General features: G+C 41.1%; 1 protein-coding gene across 1 annotated transcript; it reads left to right on the forward strand.

Moving 5' to 3' along the window:
• The first annotated feature begins 24 nt into the window (after positions 1 to 24).
• On the forward strand, positions 25 to 11,343 carry zgc:162780 (uncharacterized protein LOC555377 homolog). The gene is made up of 6 exons (XM_051708753.1): positions 25 to 167; positions 289 to 452; positions 1,448 to 1,661; positions 3,492 to 3,595; positions 10,241 to 10,378; positions 10,479 to 11,343. Exons 1-6 carry the CDS (start codon positions 57 to 59, stop codon positions 10,573 to 10,575), a joined length of 828 nt encoding a protein of 275 aa, XP_051564713.1. The 5' UTR covers positions 25 to 56; the 3' UTR covers positions 10,576 to 11,343.
• Positions 11,344 to 11,592: the final 249 nt, after the last annotated feature.

The following is an 11,592-nucleotide window of genomic DNA, read 5'->3' on the forward strand; positions in this document are numbered from 1 at the left end:
TGCTGACTGTTTAAATCTCTGCAACTTTTTGACAACAATTTGTACAGCTGTCCAAAATGGCTGTGCGTTTGTTTGATGGTAAAGAGCATGCATCCTTATACGGGAAATACCGGATATCTCCATCTGATGAGCTCATCAGCAAGATTCTGCAGTTCCTTAAGAGGAATGTGAGTCTCTTTGTCTGAGTGTGTTGGCCATAAAATTACCCTGCCGTCTTTGTCATTTGATTTGATTTTTGGATATCATGCACTTTGTAAGTGTTAGCGTTTGTTTAATGTATTTTCTCAGAAAGATTCACCTTATGAGCTGGCTGTGGATGTTGGTTGTGGCTCAGGGCAGGGAACGCTGCTTTTGGCCCCTCATTTTGCTCGTGTGGTGGGGACAGATATCAGTCCTGCTCAACTGGAGGTGGCAATGAAGCATCATGATTGCAGCTTAAACGTCTCTTACAGGTGGGCGAATCTGATTTAGTCAGCTTGCTTTTCTGATAAATCAGATGAACTCTCATGTCACAGTTTACATTTTCCGTCAGCCAGTCACCTAATGATTAACACGCACTACTTTAAGGTGCTGTAAGCAATTTTATTTTATTTTATTCATTGAAAGGTATGCAGAACATTTTTCTGTTCCCTGAAAGACATTAATGAAATTAATTGTCCTGAGGTATCTCACAGGTCTCTGTCACAGTACTAGACGCTGTAAACAGCAAACAAAAATGTGTCCCGTGGAAGTTCTACAACGGCTAAAATCGCTTACAGCACCTTTTACTTTCAAACCAGCTCAGACACATTTAGCAACAGCTGCACTAGAAGCAGTGAGTGTTAATCTGCAGATTAGTTCAAGAGAGTCACCGAAACTGTATAGAATAGGGAATTATGAGACCATTCACTCTGGAAGTGAGTATTGAGGTGTGACTGTCACTGTAAATCAAACACAACTCTCCCACTTGTATATGCATGCCATATCAAGCAAATGAGTGGAGTCACCAGTTGATCTGGTCACGTTTACAGTTACATCTGTTCATTTAGAAAATTTATCCATTTGTATGATCACCATTTGCTTATTCCCAGTTGTAATCATGGATCACTAACAGGAAGTATCACATGATTGATGCAATGACCTTGCTCTTAGAAAAAGCTTCATATGTATATGGCTAAATCTCACAAAGACTGTTTGGCTGAAATTGTCAAGAACCTATTTGGGTAACCAGATTAAAAAAGAAAAGAAGAAATCATATTTTGCAAAATGCAAAACCTTCTTCATGGTCCTTAAAATTGGCTTAATTTTCTTTATGCATTAAAAAAAAAAAAAAAAAAAAATGTTATTTTGATTGTGGGGTGAAATATTACCCAAATAGGTTTTAGCCATACAGTATATTATGCACATGCTACTGTTTTCCCTTTATACTTTAGAGTATGTATTAAAAGATAAATTCTGCAACACAAAGGGAGTGTACAGCTGAGGATCTGCCTTTTGAAGATGGGTCTGTAGATCTTGTGACGGCCATGTCTGCGTTCCATTGGTTTGACCGTTCAAGTTTTCTTCAGGAGGCTCACAGAGTGCTGAAGCCTCATGGCTGCCTCACACTTCTTAACTACACCATGGACATGGAGCTAAGCTATGGAGATTGTTCAGAGACTTTAAACCATATCTGCAAAGAGGTGGGAATCATGTAAAACTGATATTTCTAACATTCAGATGCATGCCAACTGTCAGAAAAGTTTAATGTGCCAGGACAATTTTACTGTATGCAATCCCTTTCTCTATACCTCATCTACAGCTGCAATCAAAATTATTAACCCCCCCGGACAGTAAGGATTTACAAAGGTAAACTTTTCTGATGACCCAGAATTTTTAAACTTTACATCTATATCAGTTGAGCGACACATTCAAAGTCATAGTGTGAATATATAACCTAATATTTCTAAATAGCAGGATTTTTTTTTAAATACAGCCGTGTCATAATTATTCAACCCCTATTGCATCTAGCTGTTTCTTAAATATGTAAGGCTACACAAGTAATTGTTTAAAACAAAATAAAACAAAAAAGTCCTCAATCTGCAATGGCACTTATGTAAGTAAGCAAAAATGTATTTCTATGCAAAAAATGCAATTTAAAAATAAGCTGTCTCAAAAGCTAATAGAGGAGATTATTTCATTACTCAAGAAAGGTCATGGCTAAAAGTGCATTTCCAAGGCACTTCAATTTCCAATAGACAAATTTGGCAGCACCATTCATACATTTTTTAAATATGGTACCACAGCAACCATCTTGGGGTGTGGAAGAAAGCAAAACTTCACCAAGGAAAACGTTGACTTGAATATTCAAGAAGTAATTAGGAAAGACCTGTGGAGTCCTGGAAGAAGGTTTTATAGACGTATGACACTAAACTGAAAATGAGTTTTAGACCCATGGGGCAGCAGTACGTCTGGAGTAAGATGACAAGGTGATGACAAGAACGACACCATCCCCACAGTCAAGCATGGAGGTGGGTCAGTCCTGTTATGGGGGTGTTTTGCAGCTGCAGGAAACGGCTATCCTGACTGTGTGACTGACACCATGGATTATTTCAGGTATCAGGCCATTTTGGCATGAAAAATGTGATGCCTTCAGTGTGTAAATTGAAGCACGGTGATCACTGGACTTTCCAGCAAGACAATAACACCAAGGATACATCCAAGTTGTCCAAAATCTGGTTCAGGGTTAGGTCGTGGAATGTCCTTAAATGGCCTTTCAGTCCATCATTAAAATCTCATTGCAAACCTTTGTTGGGATTTCAAGGAAGCAGTGGCAGCACAGAAACCAAAGAATGTCAATGAGCTGGAAGCTTTTGCTTGAGAAATGTTTAAAAATTCTAATAGAGAGGTGTCTGAAGCCTGTGAACACTTACCTGAAACATTTATTTGCTGTTATTAAGGATAAAGGATGCTCCACATATGATTGACTTTGGGGGTTGAATATTTTTGACATGACATTTGTGGAGAGAATTAGTTATTTTTTTGTTTAAAAATTTGGGTAAACTGAACTCTTTGTCTCAAAATCACTCAAATGTGTATTAAAAACTTACTTTGACTGTTTACTGAGGTTTTAGTTGATGTGTTTTAATTCACATCACCAGAATGTATTGCTGGTCAGGGGGGTTGAATAATTTCGATTGCAACTGTACTTTCATGTATATATTTGGTCTTGCTTCAAGCCTTGCTTGAACAGTCTAAATGGTGCAACACCATTTCAGTTGGGTTCACTGAGACTTGAACTCAGACTTGTCCATTCAAAATTTTTACTCAACTCAGACTTGTCCATTCAAACTTATGTGCTATTTGAACAATTGATTTATTCTAGTTCTTTGAAATACTGGCATGCTACATGACACAGAGGCAGCCCTAATGTGCTGTTGAGTTTCCTTATATGAAAATTTTGGTTCCTCGAAGATTTCAACCATCTATATGTCTTCAATATGTTATATGTATATAAATCTGTCTCATTACAGTTTTATGCTGCCCTGCTGCCTTACCGTAACCCTTACCTGGGTCCCAGCTCTGTGGAACTTTACAAGCAAACCTACAACTCTCTCCAGTATCCAATCAAAGAATGGTAGGAAAACTGATCTACATACAGGTGCTTTTCATTTTCAGAGCAGACATGGGTTAAATCTGGCAATTATAATCAGTATCCCTTTATTATTCAGATCACGATCAAATATTTAAGAAGGTTTTCAATGTTTTGTTGAAAATTAGGCAAAAATAAAAATTGGATCCATGTGTTCAGTTTTGTCTATGTAAACAAAAATTACCCTCAAATATGCATGTTTGGCTATCATGTTGTTATCTTTATTAGGGTTTTAAGATGTATCATTGATCATTGAGATCCTGATTGTGATGTTTCTTATTGCTACTGGGCTGTTAGCCCACAAGCAATTGAAACTAAGGGTGTACTCACACTAGGCAATCAGTACCATGCCCAAGCACATTTGACCCCCAAAGTCCAGTTCATTTGACTAATGTGATTGCTCCGTACCGTGCCCGGGCATGGTACGCTGAACCGTGCCTTGGCCCGATTGAAAAGGTGGGCTCGGGCACGGTTCAGTTGGCTCAGGCATGGTACGCATCTAGTGTGATCGCTAACCCGGAACCCGAAACATGACGTCAATGATCCGACTGGGCAAAGGGATGACTTTGGTCTACGGCATAGGTGCATTGTTTACTAGAAACTTGGGCAGATAAGAGTATACAGGAACAACTGGATACACAAGAACACACAAGAACTCAGAGATATTTGGTAAAATTTGTGACTATCTGCATGCTCGTGGATACCAAAGAACCATTGAGCAATGATGTGACAAGCTGAAAAAACTGCGGGTTCAGTAAATGGTTACGGCACGTTAGAGGGCCGTGTGTCACTCTGCCCCAAAACTACTTAAAATAAGCCACAAATTAACATTACAATGATGGACTCCATTGTGCTCTGCGAGAGTTTCTTCCTGTTTTTTTTTTTTTTTTTTTTTTTTTAAAACAAAAAAGGCGCATCATAATGACGTAAGCGTGCTCAGGCCCTGAACGTTAAATACAATGTGAGTTCAGGCCAGCGGGGGAGGGGGTAGGGGGGACAATCGTGCTTTGGCACGGTACAAGGCAACCGGGCCTGGTGTGAGTACGCCCTAATAGCTGAAGGCCTTGCATGAACACTGCAGTTAGCTCACTAAGAGAAAAGGAGGAGGTCTACCTATGCCAAGGTTCCAGAATTTGTCCACTGTATGGCCTATTTTGTGACAGGAACTACAAAGCCTTTTCACTTTACCACAGGGTTTGCCATGTTCTCCTGGAGTTTCAGGGTTTGCATGACACTATACTGCTTCTGCACATTTTGACTCTATCATTATGGTGCTGCATCACCTTTACAACTGAAATAGGCACACATTCCTTATCTGTGGCACATGCTTTCTCTACACTAAATGTTACAGAATGCATTTTAGTCCCTTTTTGGGGGACATTGCCTCTTATTCTATAGAGAGAATATAATATAATAATAATATAATTTATGACAGTCCGGTGTGAGATATAAGAGTAAGGGTAATAAAGTGCAGTGCTGATGTATTTTGATCGTGGGAGATCAAGAGTTCAGAAGTCTGATTGCTTGGGGGAAGAAGCTGTCATGGAGTCGGCTGGTGCGGGTCCTGATGCTGCGATACCGCCTGCCTGATGGTAGCAGTGAGAACAGCCCATGGCTTGGGTGGCTGGAGTCTCTGATGATCCTCCGAGCTTTTTTCACACACCACCTTGTATATATTTCCTGGAGGGAGGGAAGCTCACCTCCGATGATGTGTCTGGCAGTTCGCACCACCCTTTGCAGTGCTTTGCAGTTGTGGGCGGTGCTATTGCCATACAGGCGGAGATGCAGCCAGTCAGGATACTCTCTACAGTGCAGGTGTAGCACCGTGTGAGGATGTGGCGGTTCATTCCAAACTTCCTCAGCCGTCTCAGGAAGAAGAGACGCTGATGAGCCTTCCTCACAACGACTTCAGTGTGGATGGACCATGTGAGTTCCTCAGTGATGTGGACACCCAGGAACTTGAAGCTGCTGACTCTCTCCACTGGTGCTCCATTGATGGTGATGGGGCTGTGTTCTCTGTCTTTTCTTCTGAAGTCCACCACAAGCTCCTTTGTCTTACTGACATTGAGGGAGAGGTTGTGCTCCTGACACCAGTGTGTCAGAGTGTGCACCTACTCTCTGTAGGCTGTTTCATCATTGTCAGTGATCAGACCTACCACCGTCGTGTCATCAGCAAACTTAATGATGGCATTGGAGCTATGTCTTGCCACACAGTCATGTGTGTACAAGGAATACAGTAGTGGGCTGAGAACACAGCCCTGTGGGGCTCCAGTGTTCAGGGTCAGTGATGAGGAGATGTTGCTGCCTATTCTAACCACCTGGCGTCTGCTTGACAGGAAGTCCAGGATCCAGCTGCACAGCGAGCTGTTTAAGCCCAGAGCCCGGAGTTTCTCATCTAGCTTGGAGGGCACTATGGTGTTGAATGCTGAGCTGTAGTCTACAAACAGCATTCTCACATAAGTGTTCTTTTTTTCCAGGTGGGAGAGAGCAGTGTGTATTGTAGATGCAATGGCATAATCAGTGGAGCAGTTGTTGCGGTAAGCAAACTGCAATGGGTCAAGAGAGAGAGGCAGCACAGAGCAGATGTAATCTCTGATTAGTCTCTCAAAGCATTTGCTGATGATGGGGGTCAGAGCAACAGGACGCCAGTCATTTAAGCAAATTATTTTTGATTGCTTTGGAACAGGCACAATGGTGGATGTTTTAAAGCATGTGGGGACTACAGACAAAGAGAGGGAAAGGTTGAAAATGTCCGTAAAAACACCAGCCAGCTGGTTCGCGCACGCTCTGATGACGCGGCCAATTCGATATACATGTAGATTGGCTATCGAATTGCATAACTACGGAGCCCTGCACATTACATGCGGGAAACATAATAAATTGTGGCAACGAATTAAGAATTAGTTCCCATGACGTATTAATATTCGAGCACTTTTATTAATTTGTTCCCTTGTTTTAGTTCAATCGTGGCCACGTTTCACTAATCGTGCCCTTGTTTTAGTTAAATGTGACCAGTTTTTTCATTCATTTATTACTCTTGCTCCCCGCTTGTGAAACAGGCTACTTCATCATTATAGCCAACTCCCCCTTGAAGCCATATGCTCTTGATTGGTAAATTAATTAACCTCATTATCAGTTTGCTAAACAGTTTGTGAAACAGATTTAGTGCTGATTGAAACATGATTGAATTTATGACAGCTCCCATAGATGTCTCTTCACTACACTAGAGGTTTTCATGGATCCACCCTGACCCGAGACCCTACCTGGGACCTGTACGGGTTTGGATCCACGTTTTATTTATCTATTGCTGCGGGTCCCGGGTCTGTTTAACATTGTGTAATACCCAAGTCAATCCGAGAAGGCCCTACCGTGATCAGACGGTGCTGATGATGATGATGGGGTGTGTGTGTGTGTGTGTTGTAACTAAGTTGCAACAAAGTTGCAACATTGTAAAATTAGGATGAGAGTGCGGGTGGGAAATAAGGTGAAAAACAAAGCGGAGCCACGACGAGCTGAGTGACGTCAGAGGTAGAGCAGAGTTAAGGCACATGATAGCAAATTAGCGATGCTAACGTTAGCAGCCATGGTAATGAACGAGCAATCACTATTATAGTTCAGAAGGGCAAACAGTCGAAGTTAACTTATGCGAGATACAAAAAAAAACTGCAAAGCTGATTCTAAAAAAGTCGCATTTGTCATCCGTTACCGTGACAGCAAGTGGACTCTTGAAGCTGAAATAATGGATTAGTTATGCTATTTCAATCAGCAAGAGAGGAATCACAGAAAACCTGGATGTATTTTACCAAATTTCTTGGCAAGGAGGATGGATTATATGCGTCACGTCCAGGCACAGGGGAGAAGGCTACTAATGTTACATTAGGTAAGACACAAAGTTTTGTTTTCACACGAATATTTGGACTCGTGAAGACCTCTGCACTACACACAGTAAAAGGTCACACAGTAAAATTTGTGCCCGCATCAAATTGCGGGCACAAATTGGTAAAACATGGCCACGATGGAATGACTAAATAAAACTTGGCCATGATTTAACTAAAACATGGAAACTAATTCTTAATTCGTGGCCACAATATATATAATTTTTTCCCCACATGTCTTGAGCGGGGCTCTGTACGTTACTGCATGCGAAACGGGTAGTTTAAAGCCTCAATTATGTCATCCTGTTTTTTTTATTTTTATTTCCAATTATCTCCCATCTAGGGCTGGGCGGTATATTGACTTTTAAAGATGTATCGATATATTTTAAAACGAGGTATAAGATGAGACAATACCGTTTATATTGATATAGTTTGATGTGCGTTACATAATCCGTTTCTTCCGTAAAGCCATGCCAGTCTTTGCATCTCTCCTCTGTCACACTCTCCGCGCAACACCGCCCCCACTCTCCCTCTGCTTCTGCGGGCAAACTCGGCCCCACTTGCTCTAAATTCTCCTGCAACATGGAGGGAGACACAATGCTGGTCCACACTGCCGAAGAAAACTCACCCTGTGTCTCAATCAGCTTCCTAGCTCCCTATGTCGTGAATCAGTATATCGTGAACACGAATTTGGGCACTAGTAAGGGTACTGATCCACTGAACATTGGGACACTTGTGACTCAATCACCCGCGACACGTTAATGAGCTCGCACATTGTAGCGCAGCTGTTATTAAACAGCACCATTGCTGTATAAATGACGCTTGTTCATTTACGTTGAAGATATTCAAACGTACAGTGTTATAGACCTTTTTCACACTCTGGGTTTTGGCACGCGGAAGTAAACGTTTGCAGGGTAAACTTCGACAGCTGTGAATGGGAGATCACAGCAAATATTATTTTCACTTAACCATTTGCTCCAAGACCAAAATAAAAAATCCACTATTACGTTTGAATGACTTTCCAGAAAAGGAGAAAAATATAGTGCGGTGGGAGTGGGGGTTGGATTGAACCCTGGTTATATGGTATGTCTCGACAGGAAAGGAGGAATGTCTTGATGGGTGTGGCAGGCAAGGTGGGGCAGAGTGAGGACAGAGAGGAGCGAGGCCGAGGTGTGCACCTGGGGCGAATGATCTCGCCCAGCTGTGAGTAATGACGTCGTGGGTAGGCAGGGGATAAAGCCGGGAGCAGAGCTGCAGTCGAGAGTGAGACGCAGAGATAGAGAAAGAGAGACACCTTGAAACTGTGGGTGTTTATGTCACTATGTTTTCAGTTTGATGTGGTGTCCGATTAAAGTTCGTTGAATGTGCATCCGGCTCCAGCTTCCTCCTTTCCCGACAATACAGAGGTCTTTCACACTGGTGCCGAAACCCGGGAAGAGAAGAAGAGCACACTGTCCTGGAGAACTCGCTGCTGCCGTCCGCCAGGGGGGCGGAGGAGCTCGCTGCCGTCCGCCAGGGGGCAGGAGCGAGGCCAAGGTGTGCACATGGGGTGAATGATCTTGCCCAGCTGTGAGTGATGGCATCGTGAGTAGGTGGGGGATAAAGCCGGGAGCAGAGCTGCAGTCGAGAGTGAGATGCCAAGAGAGAGATAGACACCTTGAAAATGTGGGTGTTCATGTTGCTATGTTTTCAGTTAGATGTGGTGTCTGATTAAAGTTTGTTGAATGTGCATCCGGCTCCAGCTTCCTCCTTTTCTGACCAAACAGAGGTCTTTCACACTGGTGCTGAAACCAGGGAAGGGAGGAAGAGCATGATGTCCGTACACCTCAGCCTCGCTCCTCTCTGTCCTTGCTCCGCCCCCCCTGGCCAACCACAATGGGGAAAGCAAGAATGAGAGGCAATCGAAAGGATCCAGTGTCCAGCTGTGGGGGGTGGTGGTGAGACATCCCTGACCGCTGCCCCACCACCAGGAGATGTTCCGGGATTAATGGGGCGAAACATCCGTGATAGGTGGCTTCCGGCTGATGACCCCATTACTGGACAACTGAAGGCACCGCAGAGGTGCGGCAGGCAGTAATGCCCAGCAGGTTTAGAAATTTACTTGTGCATTTAATTGGCCTGTAAGTCGCCCAAGAGCAGAGCCCAGAGAGAAGAGAAAGAAGAGGCAAAAAAAGACCAGTCCATAAGTTACAATCCTGTTTTATTATTTCCTTGACCATGTGACCACAAACAGACCTGATACATTTAAACTAATCAATCAGCAGACCACCTTTAACCCCCACTGTATTCAAGTTGCTACCATTTGCTGAGCCCCAATACACAAACACCTCAGCCAGTAGGCTGATAGATCACTATCAGCACCATTTGGAATGCAAGATGACTGTTTTCACAAAGGAATAAGGGTTGTAACACAAATGAATTTCTTTGTTAATTTTCAGTGTTACCAAGATAATTCCTGGTCTGCATATTAAATAAATTATTATTATTAAAAAATATATATTATTCTATCTATCAATCAATATTTTGCCAAAATAGCAAAAAATCTGCACCATTGGTTTTTCTGGTAGTAATATAACTAGCTGTTAAAAAAAAAAAAAATTATATATATATATTTGAAACACTTTGTAGTAAGTTAAATATTCCGAAACAGCTCAAATTGCAACCTTTGAAAAGCTATTTTTGGAGACTGAAGAAGGGTGTTTTTTTTTTTTTTTTTTTTTTTTTTTTTAAATCTTATGTGTGATTTCGGCTCTAGGCAGGAGGCCTTTTGGGTGAGGAAAACTGTCCCTCTCTCTGGCTACATCGGCATGGTGGAGTCCTTCTCCAGTTTTCAGGCACTCTTAAATAAAGATCCAGAAGAGGCCAAGCAACTGTCACAGGACATCACACAAAGGTATTAGACTGTTCTCTACAGCTGTTAATGTACTGTAATGTCTATGTAATATATTAATGTGTTTTTATCACCCTCTGTTCCTCTCGCCCTCTCCCTGAAGACTGTTGTGTGCAATGGATGTGATATCCACAGAGACTGAAGTTGTTATGGGAGTTAAATACTTTTACGTGTTAGCCTGTAAGCCTGCAACAGACTGATAATTTTTTTGTTTTTTTTGTTTTGTTTTTTTAATGCTGTGTCCAGCAAAGCTAAGCTGATATAAAACTGTAGTGAGACAAAAAAAATATACATTTAAAATATTTTGTCCACATACATAAAGAAAATCCACCTTTTACATAATGCAAATGACAAACAAAAGCAAGCATGTTGTAGAAAATACTTTCAATACACATATTTCTGAGATCTGTTACCTTTATGAATATTTAATTAATCATTATGAATCAAATCTATGATTAGACCTTATTATTCATTATTATACTTAACTGAATTCCACACCCATGATTCCATCCACAAACACAATTAAAAATGCCAATGAGACAATGAATTTATTATGCTCCTGCTTTATTCAAAAGATCATGGTGACCAAAACCACATCATTTTTCATACAGCCATGTGTTAACTACTTGATTAGAGGATTAAAGATAAAAAATAATAAGCAGATGTACTGTTTAGTTTGATTTTTCATGTAATGTTGTCTGTCTTTTAGTCTAAATATTATGGATTTCTGAATCATGAAAATATCTTTTTCTGGCTCACAATTTTCTGTTTTATGGATTTCTTGTCACATGACAACAATATCAAAATGAATATATTTTCAGAAATGCTGACATTAAAAATATGTTTATATAAGATACTGTATGTATTCCAGTCATTGTCCATATGAATTGCATGTTTTATGTATTTTTTTTTATTTTTATTTGTGGTTTTTGAATACATTTGTAGATCCCGTTCCAAATTAAAGGGATAGTTCACCCAAAAATGAAAATGATCTCATAATTTACTTACCCTCATGCCATCGCAGATGTGTATGACTTTCTTCTGCAGAACACAAAGATTTTTAGTTGAATATCTCAGTTCTGTAGGTCTATACAATGCAAGTGAAAGGTGACCTGAACTTTGAAGGTCCAAAAAGCACAAAGGCAACATAAAAGTAATCTACACAACCCTAGTGGTTAAATCCATAACTTCAGAAGCAAAATGATAGGTATGGTTGA

This window comes from Myxocyprinus asiaticus, chromosome 10 (assembly GCF_019703515.2).
Source record: "Myxocyprinus asiaticus isolate MX2 ecotype Aquarium Trade chromosome 10, UBuf_Myxa_2, whole genome shotgun sequence".
In the NCBI taxonomy this organism is placed as follows: Eukaryota; Metazoa; Chordata; class Actinopteri; order Cypriniformes; family Catostomidae; genus Myxocyprinus; species Myxocyprinus asiaticus.

Bases quoted from the DNA above. Each gene is read 5' to 3' on its own strand.
- zgc:162780 (XM_051708753.1), top strand. From the start codon at position 57: ATGGCTGTGCGTTTGTTTGATGGTAAAGAGCATGCATCCTTATACGGG. The intron at 453-1,447 runs GTGGGCGAATCT...TGCAACACAAAG, and splicing joins AGCTTAAACGTCTCTTACAG to GGAGTGTACAGCTGAGGATC. The intron at 1,662-3,491 runs GTGGGAATCATG...GTCTCATTACAG, and splicing joins TAAACCATATCTGCAAAGAG to TTTTATGCTGCCCTGCTGCC.